The following is a 15,263-nucleotide window of genomic DNA, read 5'->3' on the forward strand; positions in this document are numbered from 1 at the left end:
GCAGAACTCCTTAGCACCCGGCGAAAGCTTGCAACAATGGTTTGTCCGCCATGAACTCGCCCGCTTTCCGACCTTTTCCTTTGCAGTCCTCAGCCTCTCTTTCTTCTTGCTGCCCCATCTCACGCGTCCTTATGTCCCCTTCTTTCTCCCGTGTTTTACACGATCCTTTGCGTTTCCGTTTACTCGTCACTCGGTTGCAGCAACGCGACGGGAGAGTAATCGCACTAACCTTTAGCGGATACGATGCGACGTTGATGATACCTGTGTTGTTTCCGCTCTTGTCAGTTTGGCGGAATGGAGCTTTTAGCGAGTCGAGAATTGGTATGTTTATCGTTGTAAATCGGATGCGTGCCTGGTGACCGTGGAGAATAATTTTAGAAAAATTTTCAGAGATTTATTTGGTTAATTTATTATTCGTCGAGAGTAAGGAACTTTTCTGCTTCGACGTGTTTTGTCCGATTGAGTAATCTAGAGATTTTGACTTATTTGTTTCAGTAATATATTCATAGCATTTCACACGTTCGATGTGCGAGTTTTTACTATTATTTTCTGTGATAAGCATTGGAAATAATATTTTTCTTGTTTTTACTTGAAAGTGTCTAGAACATGTAATAAATCGTTGAAAAATATTGAAACAAATGATATTCATTATAGCTATAATCAAAGCATTATACGTACTGACATCGTCGTTGAATATTGACGCCCTTCTCTTTGATGTATCATCATATTGAATATGTTAATTCAGCCTGTATCGTCATTATACGAGAGACAGATTATAATTCCTGATTTCTTGGTTTCCACGTCGCTTTGAGTATTTGCAATATAACTTGAACACTGTTTCAAATGATCGCTTTTTGCAAATCAAAGATTACCCGAAGGACATAATTTACGAGGTCAAATATGTTCGAATCATTTTTTTTTTTTTCATCTGTTTTCTACAAAAATACGATGATATCCAATTAAGGTATCGATGGGTGAACGAGTATATATATTTTAATAACTCTGAAGAAATAACTCAATTCGATTCATCAAGACGTGTACGAAGCAAGTTAACAATAAATGAAGTCCTCAAATAAAAAATAATTCCCTTCAGAAAATCCCACTTTAATAAATCATGATTTAACGTCAACTCGAATTTGGTATTTTGATTGACGGTTGTATCAAAATTACTCTTCAGCGAAGTACCCTACATGCATATATGTTACGATTCGCAATATTCGCAATAAATCAAGAAGTCATTGGTTGATTACAAGTTTAGTTTCCCTCTCGACGATAACGGGTCTCGTTGAGGGAACAGCCGGTTGATTGACGTCAATGTTTCGAGGCTGTGCGTCGTGGACAATTGACTCTATTGATTTCTGAAGAGTAATCAGTGTCTTCGTTTTCGCGTTTACGTTCGGAAATCGATAAAATCAAAATAGGTCGATGTTGCTTGCCGTAAACAACATGCTCGAAATCGCATCGAACGAGGAGAAAACACCGTTGCTACGAGAGCGTAAAAAGCTCAGTCGTGATCGATGCGAGACATGTACAGCGTCGAACAAACGGAACACGTTCCATCCTATCCGTTTCCCTGAAAGTCCAACCAATCCTGCCGTTCGAACTAGTGTCATTTGTTTCTTTCATCTCCTTCGATCATTTATTCCCAATTATGCTTCTGGCAATTAGATCGGTCAAAGGTGAATTCACTAGGTCGATGACAGAATGAAACATCGACTGTTTTAACACATGAAAGATTTTTATGATTGGTAGAATACGGATTTGTATGCGTATATGATAAATTTAGAAGTGCAAACATTCAGAGAATGAATATAATACACAAAGGTATATGAAATATCCAAAATGAAATATAAAACTAATTTTTAGTAGGCGAAACAAATTATGCACTATATAGGTTCCATTTGCAAAAATTCCAAAGCGCAAAAACCCAGAGAATGCGTATAATATACAAAACTATATAAAATATGCAAAGTGGGGCACTTGTCGTAATTTTTAGCAGGAAAAACGAATTGTTAGGTAGGCTCCATTTGAAAAAATTCCAAAATGTAAAAATCCAGGAAATGCATATAATATAAAAAAATATATAAGATATAGAAAGTGAGATACTTGTCATTATTTTGGGCAGAGATAAACTACCGTGTAGATTTCGTTTCTTTAGTTCACTTCATAAAAATATAAAATAGCATAAAAATTCGCAGTCTAATAATCAGTGTTCAAATACTTTCGCGAGCCACTGTACGTTTCTAGTTATGGCGTTGCAGAAAGAAAATTGTCGAGTGCTCTTTGTAAACACTGTAGCCACCGCGAGGCTTTATGCAACTTTTGCATCAGTCGACGTCGTTTCGTTTCGCTTTTCTTAATCTTTCATTCGCGACCATACGACGAGCACATTCGTGTCAAAGTTTCAAGCGTCGGAAATTCCAGCGACAGTTGCGATGCCCCGATATTCCATTGCGGTTTTCATTCCTTTCAAGCATTATCCAGGTAAAAAAGTTGAAAACGCTCCACGGTGGTTTCCGTTTTATCTAACATTAATTTCGAAATCATACTGTTCCTCTCTCTCTCTCTCTCTCCTTCTCTCTCTCTTTTACGTATTTATCGACTCATTAATAACAAAACAGAGGAAGGTACGCAACCTGCGAAGCTCCATAGGAAAGAGGCTTTTAAAAATTTCAAGCAACCATTCCATGGATATATAGCATGCAGTATACATCCCTGCTATTCCTGTTTTCGATCCATCCGGTTTTTCTTCGATCGTTAATTCTTTTCCTTCCGGCGCACAACGGTTAAATTGCACAATTTAGATGGATAAATTTATTAAATTTTTCATGCATTTTTTGACGTTATTTTACTTTCTTTATGCACTGCATGACATTAATATGAAATTGTCCTATCATTTTCAATTCCCGCATTAGTACGAGATATAAATTACGACAAACTTTCATTAGCGGTTTCTTACTACTCTTGATTCTAACTGAGCTGCGGATTTTTATGCGTTTACGGAGAATTTAAAGACGCAAAAATATACAAAACTGCGTAATAGAATACTCGTTAAAATATGCAATATGTAAAATAAAGCTCCATTTAATTTCTACTTCTTCAGTTTGTTGAAGTGGTCACCACTTATAAGAAAACTCTACATCTGGTCTTTTTAGTTTCTCAAGCACTGAAGCCATCGACAGCGCGTAGACAAAAGACTGCGACGAAGTCAGACCATAAACAGTAGACAGGCGACGTTGGCTTCGGGGTTTTCAGTTATTGGGTAACACAGTTAGCGTGCGGATCTGGACCAGCTCAAATTGTATTCTTATTTATAATTACACTTATATTTAAATATATTTTCTGCCTTACAATTTATCCACGAGTTTTCTCTGATTACACATCGAATAACCTCAACACAGTTTCATTCGTAAACATATAAATTCGCACAAAAATCCACAGTCTTCTGATAACATAGGAGAACCTTAAAATTTTAGATTGAGCTTCATAGTAGTGAGACGCAGCGTGTATCCACAACTTTAGCAAATTCTAACCGATCTCGATTCTCGTAATCAGAGGAAAAAGAATCGAAGGAGACATTCTCCAGGTCGGGGTTAGAACTTTTTTTTTTGTTCGCGAAGGACGTTTACTTTGGCGAGTCGGAAGTCGGGCGTACAGTAGCGGAATACATGTGGAGTTTCGAGCACGTATAAGGTCTGTTTTATGGGGGACGGATAAAGAAAAGTTTCGAAGGTTCGAGCGTACGTATACGGAATTTGTTCGATCTTTCCTATACCGGGAGGAACGATATTTCAGGTATGTGATGAGAGGCGGAGACACGGACAGAGCTTCTTTATAGCGTCACTGTGAAAACATAGATAATCTTGGAAACTTTGTACGCGTCCTCGACGATTCATGGGACACCGTGCCGTGTCTTAAATCGTCGTAATTGTTTGCTCAGGGAGGAAGGATATTGTGATTGGCTTAGATTACTATGATACGAATATTTCATCTCCGCGATTCGTATTTGTCTACTCGAATTAGAATTTAAGAGTACACATAGTGATAGATATTACGATTGGTATACGTCTGACTAAACACGGACTATTCTTCTTGAAGTAATTTAAGTGGCCGTAAAATGCGTTCATTTGATTCTTATGAAATGGAAGAAGGAAGAAGATTAAGTGGAGACTACATTTTCGAAATTTTTCTTTTTTGATAAAAATCGATATTGTCTCCGATGACAACTCTCTTCAACAGAGGCTTATAATTATTTAAGATACACCCCTGTTCGTGGGTAACACAATATTCAGTGGTCTTGCGTAAGCAACGTGACAATTGTCTTAGATCTCCAAGAAGAAGATCGATCGATCGGAATTTTGTATTGGTATAGAATAACGATATAGAACAGTAAACATTTGTGAAACGTATTTATGATATATGTAAGAAAGTAACGAATGGACAATTATGTATTAATCTCCAAAAAATTCTCTGGGCTAGAAAGATAATAATACGAGTACCAGAATTGTGTAAAATAGCGATCAAAGATAAAATACACAACAGAGAAAAACATTTTTCTTACAAATCTCTCCTTGTAATCCAAGTTTCCAAACAACAGATAATAATTCCTACATCCCCTAGCAACTTCGTAATAATTTCTCAACTTTACTTCATTCTCCATAAATACCCCGATTATTTCCAGAACGAGGATATACGTTAAACTTACGATTTGTAAACAATATTAGACACCCATGAATTAAAAAGCGAATTAAAATTTAACAAGAACAATAAAGAGCGACATGTAAATGGCACTTTAGAGGCCGCGCAGCATATTACACGTCTATAAATCATCTCACTTGCTCGACTTTCTTTGAAAAACTCGGGAGAACGGGAATACGGTTCTTGAACGGTGAACGTAGAACCTGAACGAGACCCAGGGACATTTAATATACATGGAACGCCGACAGAGCAATCGATGGAACTTGCTTATTGGCAATTTGTCGAGTGACGGGATGGGATGCGGGGGACCTAGTAACGAGGAGGTTGTTTTCCGAAGACAGGTCTCTGCCTCACGGCGTAAAATCGGTCCCTATCCTCGGCCATCGGATGTACAACGACGACCAGACGAGGAACGACGACGAGGGAGAGTTTGGAATCTTCCGCGGGATGCAATTTATCCTGTCGCATTAGATTCAAAATAATTGATCCCCCGGGCGGGCGCGGAATAGCGAATCATTACTTCAGACTGATGGCGCCCCCACCGACCGAGTTTTGTCGACGAGGAAAATGAAAACTCGGTGATCACCTGCTTCCGATGAAAAATTTGACGGGGCAGATCGGTAAAGTGGGAACACACCGGAACACGGTACCTTCGAACCGAATAAAATGAGTTTCCCGTGGTTGCAACGCTGGCTAAAATTCGCTATTCTCAACGGAAGTGTGAATTGGTACGTCCATTTCCTGATCTAAGTTTTAGAGACTTTGATATTGATGTTTTTGCATATTTACTTGGTTCTAAAAGGACTTAACGCTGACAGATATACTGTCTTGTATTTTAATTTGATACTGAGAGAAATTGACTCGTATTTTCACTCGATATTGATAGGAACTATTTTGACTTGTTGGAATTGTTTTGACTTGATGAGTCCGAAGGAAACCAGTCTTTTACAATGAACCTCTATACAAAGTGATCTTTATTTTGATAGAACAAAATGGATCATACGTAATTCGATAAAATAGTATAAAACGGAAAATGTTGTGGATCTATTATTTCCTTATAAAACGAAAGAAACTATTCGGACGACATAATATTTTGATTCTATGCTAGGAGGAATTTATTTATATTTTAATTCGATACTAATAAAAATTGATTTTTGTTATTCGATTTGGCACTGAAAGGTTTAAATTGATTTATATTTGAATTTGATTCTGAAACGATTCAGTTCTATGAGAAACTGGTGTATATTTGGATGTGATATCAAGAGAAATTGATTGATATTTTTATTCGACACCGAAAGAAATTGACTTGTATTTTGATTTTATATTAAGAAAAACTTATTTGTTGATATATTTGTGTTCTGATTAGCATTTTAATTTAGTACTGACTTTGATGTTCATTTTGATGCTGAGAGAAACTGTGAAACCGATCTTTTAGTATGTTGATTAATAGTACAAGGAAGTAATATTTACTTGTTCGATCGAAGCTTTAAAAGAGTAGTCCGTAGCTTTGAAGAAATAAATTGCAATATATTCTGATATTTGGCTCGGGTTTAATTTATGAACTGATTTCGATGTTCACATATTTTGGTATTCTGCGTGTTTGAAGAAAGAAAAATGTATTTTTGAAATGCATCCCGATATTTGGCTTGGGCGATATTGATTAAATTTACTGACTAATTTAATTGCCTTTGTAAATCAGTGATATAAATGAAATATTTAATGAATAAAAGAACGTACGAATAATACAATGACTAAAACAAGAGACACCCTGAATATCGCACGTTATTTTTCAAATGTCATTCTGGATAAAGTAACTTATAATTCGATATTGACAAGCGACATGTCTCGATTCTCTACTACAAGCGTCTTGTTTGCTTGTGGGAAGCAAAGAATAATAATTCATTATAGTTGTTACTTTAATCTAAAATCCGAAGATTAATATAATCATATACAACTTCCAAGTCGCATAACACTGCAAGACACTGTTGCGGAAAGTGTGAAAATAAAAAGGAACGATCTATACTAGCACATTCAGAAGCCATATGAAATTGTTTGCAAGAAGTATAACGGAAACGAATTCGTCCAAAGGTACACAATTTTTCGGTCGATCACCGGCGTTTGTCGATCAGCCACGAATTTCATCATGCGTTTCGCGATTGATGAAATCCAGTGCCGCTACGGGAGGTTGAACGCGCGAGACGCGGCTAGCCAAATCTGGTATAATAATTAAACCCGGAATCGAATTTCACGACACTTAATAGATATTGTCAAAGATAATGTATTTCGCGACACTGTGAACGCGAGGAGAAACCGTGTCGTTTAAAATGAAATTTGTATCCATGTGACGGTCGCTTTCATATTCATGGTCTATTAAAATTTGCCAACTATACGTACAGCGTAGCGAAATGATTGAAATCTGAATAAAACACGACCGACGAATACCATCGCTGTGGTATAGTATTCTCCGGTGTGCGTATGGAATTTATCTAATTAATAATCGCGGGTGGTAGCGTGCATTAAATTGTCGGCAAAGTGCACTCGAGTGCAATTTATCCAGGGACAATTTGAGAAATAAAAAGAATGAAAAAAGAACAAAAAGTAGGTGGGCAAATGGGATAAAAAAAGAGGAAGTGTCTGGCTACTCACGTATATCGAGTGCTCGAACATCGAGGCTGGTCCCGAACAGCGTCAGCAGCGCGCAGAACTTGGCAATTATTGGCAGGCAATCAGTCTTCATGGTCGCCGAGGTGTGGTGTCTTCATGGAAGCTCGTGGCAATCGCCTGAAAACACATCGAGACAAAAAATTTACTCCCAAGTTTATATACTTTCGAGCGCCGCGCCGCCCGGTAAAATTACTTTCTTAAGTTCCCGACTACTTTCTTAAGTTTCTGAATGTTACTTGCTCTACCTTGCTTTCTTTCCTTTTTTAGAACACGAAACTTCGGATGTGTGTCAGGGACGATAATCTAAGGTGGAAATTAAATAATAAGTCGATAATTCTTTAAATATCCGTACCTTTCTGCGATGCACGGCAACAGATTAAATATTTTCAAACGAATAAGCAAAGTACTACACTATCGTAGTCAAATTATTACAAACTTTTAAATCATCGATACAAACGCAAGGTAGAGATTGAATGATAAATTATTAATATTTTAAGTATCTTTGTTCTGCAATAATGTATTACAGATTAGAAATTTCTGCAAAAATATTCTTCAATGTATTATGGAATATCATTAATCGTACTAAAATTACTACCAAGTAGGTAGTTGTAGCGCGATACTAAAATTCTGAGTGGCCTATCGATAATCGAGCTTCTTCCATAGAACTATAATAAATCATGTCGTCAAAGCACCAAGGTAGCCCGATCTTTCGGAAATAAATAGCCCGAGCAGCTCAATATACATTACAATACAAAATACCAACATTCATCTAGGCACCGTCGATCGTACCAGTCATCAATCTCCCAAGATATATCTCGTCTCGCCTTTTTATTCCTCGCGACACGCACGCCATCCGTTCGCGTTCTCGAAACGTTATCGTTCCTTCTCAATTTAGTTTCTCCGTTGTCCTTGGATCCGATAAAACCATTGATCTTTACAGGGTCACACGTTCAGGGGGTAGAAACCGTCAAAAATTGGCAACTATCGTCATAAATATGAATTATATGGGAAGTCAAATAGATGGACTTCTTCTGAAAACTTTTCAATTTTGGTACGAAAGTAATCAAGATTTAATTCTTCGGAAACTAAACCATTATACTTTATGGGAATGATTAGTTTGACTTCTGTAAGGCTTATAATAAATATATGAATTCTATTTATTTGAATGAAATTTTAATTAGTTCCCAATTAGATGTACTCTTCCAGATTGACTCTACTTATTTGTAGGCGAACTCCTATTAAATGAGCTCTAATAAACTATTTATCTGCAGATGAGTTTTATTGTAATATAATTCCCTATGTCTTAATATCTCGCTCGTTGATAAGATATTATATCAACTTATTGTCAAGACATCGTATCCTAAATCATAGACTGAAACTTAGGTCGACTAAAGATCAAAAGGAAAGCCAACCCTTTTCTTTCAATTTCCTTACTGTACAGTAAAAGAACAGACGCGTAGTGCAGATACAAGTAGAGAAGAACCTCCGCAGCTATTAGAACGCTTTCATACCTTCCCTGGTATTCGATATAATTGTATCTCGTACTTTCAATCATTTTTTAACAGATGTTAAGGCTTCCGAAAATAATAAAATAATAATTAAAAAATAGCAAACATTTCTTTTTCTCTATCATAAACCTTAGAACGATCTATTTTAAACAATAAAAATGCGTAGCATTAACTTAACATTTTATGTACGATTTTATCAATACCTTTTCCGTAATAACATCGAACGATAGGGAATAAGGAACCCTAAAAATAGGGGATTTGATCGATTCACGAGTAAAACCACGAATGATTCAGGCATTCCTTTTGCTTGGCACGACACTAGGTAACCAGTCAGCCCTGATAGTCCCTGTGGTACGTGTATCGCCTGGAGAAACACAGAAATACTGACTCGTAATCGAGTCCCTGCTCAATTAGCCCAGCCTTGCACTTTTGCGTTCCTCTGCCAGATCGTGTGAAAGACTAAGTAAGAGGAAACGAGACGAGAGAAAAGGGGAGGCATTCCTTTGGCTTTGCTCCATTTTTACTGCAGTCGGAAACGGCTCTTACGGTCACGCAACTACTATTCGACGTGCCATCTGGTTGGTCTATCGGCGAAATAAAGAACGGAATTTCGCCCGATTCAGTCCCAGCAACTAGACAAAGCGTAATTAACGGCATGAGATGTAATTGATTGAGACGAAAGGCGTCAAAGTCTCTGTCGGCCTGTGCCTGAATGCTCGTGATATTTTGGCTGCATTCCTAGCGACTGCGACGCGATACGAAAGATTCGAAAAGTGCAAAATGGTATTTTATGAAAGGATTTAAGATACACGTACTGTTATATTGAAAAGTTTTAACGTATACGTACTTTCATATTTAAAAATTGTAAAACACGTGTATTACGGTATTGCGTATTTTGATTCTTGAAAATTTTGCCATTCGTGAGACCCGGTGATTGGAGTTTTAAAAAATTTGATAAATAAGGTCTCTCAAGAGAACGTACTTTTAGGAAAGTATATCGTATCAGTAAAAATTATTATACGATTCATAGAATCTATACACCGTGCTATAACTAAAATCCTACAGTGAAATAGGTCCTAAATTCCATAAGACCCGATAAAGAAGGTCACAAAACACAAAAGACTCGCCATAAAAGTATCTCTAAATCTATAACACCCTGACCATAAAACCTTAAACCTTCAAGATACGGTACAACTAAACCGAGATATCGTTGTACTTGATAAAAGAATCGCCTTAATCTATAGTGCCTATCAACGAGATCCCCGACTCTCGTCTCAAGAATCTCGAGGATCTGGGTGTTGCGAAAGGTTCCGCTGGTTTCAAGAATTTTCGGGGATATCAAGGGTTTCGGAAGGGTTTCCACGAGATTCTGGAAGATTCTACGAATTCAGAAGTTTCAGGCGTCCTCAGGAGTATCGAGGATCTCGGTGGTTCCGAGGAGGTCCAGAACGTCTTAGGGCATTTCTACGTTCCCTATGTAAGTGAACGTTTCAATATATTGCGAATCTAGGGGATTCTGAAATATTTGACTCTTGAGAAACGAAAGGTTCTAATAATTCTAAAAACTTTCTGAATTTGTACTTTCGAACTTTTGAATTGTTCTCGAGGATCAGGGATGTAAAAGTTCCTAAAATATTTCAGAGGTGGCAAAGATTCTACGAAGTTCCAAAGATTTGTTCCGAATTCTAGGGAATTTGTGAGGCTTCGGAACTGTTGAGATCTACCTTCAAGACCTTGAAGATGCCAAAATGCTCTGACAACATCGATGTTTCTAGGAACCCTGGTAACCATCAATAGCTCACCTAGATTCCGATAACTCTTGGAACCTCCGGGATCACCGCAAACCATTGAGACCCTGAATACCTTCGGAAACCCTGGAACCACCGATATCTGCCCAAAACTATCGGTACTCTTGGAACCTCGTTAACCGTTATGTGGATCCAAGGTCATTTGTAATTGCATCTAAGGATCTACATCCTTAGGTATGGTTGGTCTCTATGGACCTAGTTGTGGAATTCCACATGTAATATTTCTTTTGCCAAGTTGAATAATATTGTAACGGGAGTTTCTTCCTTTTGCGTCATTTTTTACTCACTATAGCAGCAATATAAATATAATTTTTATCGTGGATACTTCATTAAACTCGACGTGCTTAAATTAGGTTGGTGGTAACTTTTATTATATGTCTACCAAACTAAGTCTACAGTTTCTCAAACATTATGCAAAGGTATTGACAAAATGAAGTTTGCTTCTATGCTCGGAATATTTGTTTCGAAATTTCAGAAACGAGTTACTACTCTTTTTATTTACTTAATATTCGAAATGTCGCTAATGACCAATTTTCTACCGCATACATACGACTACAGTGTTCCACGTCTGTCATATACTCACAACGATATGATCATCGAATCAATCGAGTTCCGATGACATTTACATATATTGTATGGATTTAAGGATACCAACATGTGATTACATGAGTTCAAGTGTCTCTGCATTTGACATTGTTTTTGTCATATTAGGATTATATTATACGTTATATTATAAAAGGATTGTTGTTCGCTGCTTTTACGTAACATAATTAATCCATCATTTTCAAAATGTCGATAACCGTATTCAACGCAATTTATAATCATAGTAAAATGACACGCATCGTGATTTTTATTAAGTTTTTATTACCACACTCGGTATATTAGATTATCTGTTAATTAAATGGTGCCATTCTCGTAACATTCGCGTATCTGTGTCAAATATCCTCGTTAATGAGTCGCTAATTGCAATTATTGTAAACGTAGATATTTCCAACAGGGGAAATATTGTGTATATCGTTGTCCTTTTTTTTCGTGCAAACAATTAACCGCACTCGACATTCATCGATTACGTTTTCATGGATTTGATAGCCGAGATATATGTACATCTCCTATTTCGATGACCGTGTCTAAAGGAGCCTAGCCCATTGCAGTATCGATCGTCCGATGTGACTGCAATAGCTCGTTATCCATTTTCGAAGTTCATAGCACACGCAGTTCACTTCGTCCAAGACATTTCTCCGGTATCGCTATTAAACTTTGAATGTATCGTTTGGTACATTAACTGCTACGCGAATTTTATATATTTTGCCTTGGGAGTCGCAATAGATTGAAACATACTATACGGAAACGTTAAATTTTTGCAAAATGTTATATCGTACTTGCGCACATTCTTCTCTAATAATGTCAATAAATCAGTCACATTGTTGGAAATTTTTCAATCCACGAAATTTATCTTGTTTTAATCATCCTAAAAAATATAGTAAATCGTGAGTCATCGATGATTACCGTAGTAGTTAACGTGTTAATTTCTCCTCTTCTGTTTCGCGCGTTAATTGCTCTAGAAGTCTTCTGCGTACGAACTTTAATTTTTATCTCCGCCATTATGCGACCTAAAATTTTTTCAACAATTATATCAACAACTCGCGAGAGAGAAAAATAAGAGAAGAATATTGAAGATAGAAACTGACTGCAGAAACGGCAAGACGGTTACTCAGAAGACATAAACGAGCACCGTATCGCGACGAAGTTTCACCGTTAAAGGCAAGACAAGAACGGTTTCGGTGAAATTTTTCGAGATCCGGAAGTAGTTTCCAAGGACTTGCAGCGTAATGACGAGGATTGTGCGAGGTCAATTCCTTTCTGCTGCCGTTGCAAAATACATTCGAGATTTTATGGACCACGAGAAACGGAGTCAGTGAAACTTGCGGATTGTAGTCAGTCGAATGCTCGAAATCCCGAAAGACAGATCCCAGACGATACCTGCGCAGAGACTTACCTCGTATCGCGGGCCAGATAACCGTGCCTTCGAAATTTACCCTCGAAAATCGTCGAAAAACGACCACGTCTCATTGAACCTTTCCCCATCGACGATTTTACGAGCGGCAAGATTTTACCAAATCGAATATGAGAATACGTTAGCATACGAAATGACGGGAAAGGAATTATTGATTTATCCTTAGGAATGTAGGAATGTTTTTTGAAGTTAAGGTGATTTTACAGATAAGGAAATAAAAAAAGTGTGAATGATATAGAGTTTTAATAGAATGCTTGAAATTATGATGTGAATGAAAGTTGCATGGTAATCTAAGATTTTGGATAATATGACAGACAACCAAAATTCTAAAATTCATTCGTTCGATAATGAATAATTTATTTTTCTATTATTTTTCCTGCTTGTCATCTAACTAACGATATATTAAATTTCCTATCATTTAGTAATATGACTATAAATGTGAGAATTCTACTGAATGATACGAAATTTAATATACTCGGATCTAATTAATTAGTACGTAAAAGCTGTAATAGATAAAACGGTCTGCCAATGTGTGCTTATTGTAGCCAATACTTATTGTATATAATCCTATAAGAGCACTATTTATACTATCATCGCGTGTCTATTGCAATGTTATAGTCTGAATGTTACGTACGAACATGTACTTACAGTCATGGAAATTCTCGTCGCCCGCGGAGATCCCGTTAATGAAAATCGGCGAACTGACCAGGTCGGAGAGGGCCACTTGAAACACAACACAACACCGCTTCTCGGCCCTTTGAAATTGGGTTAATTAAAACGCACCGTTTGCTGATTCGAACTTTATCTCTCTTTTGTAATTTTGGAAACCAATTCCATTATACCGTCGGTGGCTCGACCTTCTTTTTTACTCTGTTGCTGCGGAGTGCATTGCACCCTGTTGTTGTGGACTCATGCAGAGGAAATTAAGCAGCCGTGGAGTTTGCACTACTTGGTAAATTATTTGTATTGAAAATGATGCTTCGAATGTAGGCTTCGAAAATTTGTTCGATCGTGAAGGTTTTGCGATATATTTCCAGCGTACTATATGTTCATCATATATGTTACATAGATTATGTTCCAATGATTAAAAAACTACGAAAACTATTACCAAAAAGAAATTTGATATTTGGAAATACTTCAAGACAAAATATTAATTGACCGATCGATTACCTAAGTAGCACTTAGTTCAAACAATTTAATAAATTCCTATGTCACGATTAACAAAAACATTTCTTATATTCAAAAATAATACACATAAAATTTACTTTATAGCCGTTAGAAGAAACGCAGAATCTCCCACTTGTAACAAATATTACGAACACGTGACGATAAATATTTCTCTTATCGTTCGCTACCTTCCACCGAAGTAGTTTGCCTGGCGAACAGTTAAATTCTAGACTTTCCAAGACTAGCCCCCGGGCAAATTACCCTCGGCAAAGGTTAATACATTCTCGGCGGCAATATTGTTCTCGACAATTGAGAAATCGGAATCGCGGGATATCTGTGTATCCTGCTGTGCCGCGGTTGCTTGTCCGCGTGTAAGACGTACTCCCAAAGGAGTTTTCGTTCTGAATAGCTTGTGGAACACCGCCTACACCCCGGTGGATCTATCGTTGCCTATTATCGCGTACCCTGCGGTTTTAAGCTATCGCAACACATAAGAGTGCCGGGAGAATTTCGCCCTTCCGTTTCACGCGAATCCGCCAGAACCCTTCGTGGAATTTCCTTTCGCAGTGTCCCGCGGCTTTCTCGAGTCTATCGTTTCGAGATAACGACCACGTGTTTGTGGAATCTATTTAGCACTTACCCTTTCCCTAGTCACGTATGTTGTAATATTTTTCACAGACTACATGCTTCTAACTGCATGCCTGAAATTCTGACTGTTTTATGGTTGCATGAATTATTTAGAGATAGGATGATGACGTGAGGGTAATTGGTGTAAAATGGTTGTTATGGGTAGGAAGGGTAGAGTGACGTGTCTAATATATTACAGGTTCTATTTGAAGCTAGTCGGAGTTAGGATGTAGTTTAATATTATGGTGTTATTTATTTGAGATATTACAGTGTAGGGATGCATCATAGGTAGTATCATATATATATATATTGATTAATAACGAGATGAAGCTTCTAAGATTTAGAGTATTGTTATTGTTGTGTGAGTTTCATTACTTAACATTAAATTATCTTGAGTGTGATGAAAAATAAGTTATTGTGTTTCGTTGTAATACATAGATGAAAACGTAAATTTAGAGGAGAATTGAGAAAATTGAGAAATGGTATAGCTTATCATAGATTGTAATAATGAGTCATGATAATTTCTACATAATTTTATATAATTTCGACTATTTCCGATCGTGAACTGAAGATTAATCCAATTTTCACAGTCCCTATTCCAATTTTCCATTAACGACACAATAAGAATACTTTAACGCATACTTGTTCCCAAAAATGAATAATACAGTCGACAGTATAGCGAAAAGTGACGAAATTAATGAAATATTTTATCTAAATATATGAAATATACAATTAAATTTAACTTATAATGAAAGAATTAATTATTTATATTCTTAT

The 15,263-nt window shown here is 36.9% G+C and overlaps 1 protein-coding gene across 2 annotated transcripts in view; it reads right to left on the reverse strand.

The window, feature by feature from the left end:
* Window positions 1–15,263, reverse strand: part of LOC138189584 (discoidin domain-containing receptor 2) — a 143,802-nt gene that overhangs the window by 73,788 nt on the left and 54,751 nt on the right. For both annotated transcript variants that reach the window (XM_069131632.1, XM_069131623.1), the window contains exon 2: window positions 7,345–7,479. In XM_069131632.1, the coding sequence (XP_068987733.1) occupies window positions 7,345–7,435 (91 nt within the window). In that variant the 5' untranslated portion in view covers window positions 7,436–7,479. The remainder of the gene's footprint in view (window positions 1–7,344; window positions 7,480–15,263) is intronic.

This window comes from Bombus flavifrons, chromosome 1 (assembly GCF_040668555.2).
Source record: "Bombus flavifrons isolate JBK064 chromosome 1, iyBomFlav1_principal, whole genome shotgun sequence".
Taxonomy (NCBI): domain Eukaryota; kingdom Metazoa; phylum Arthropoda; class Insecta; order Hymenoptera; family Apidae; genus Bombus; species Bombus flavifrons.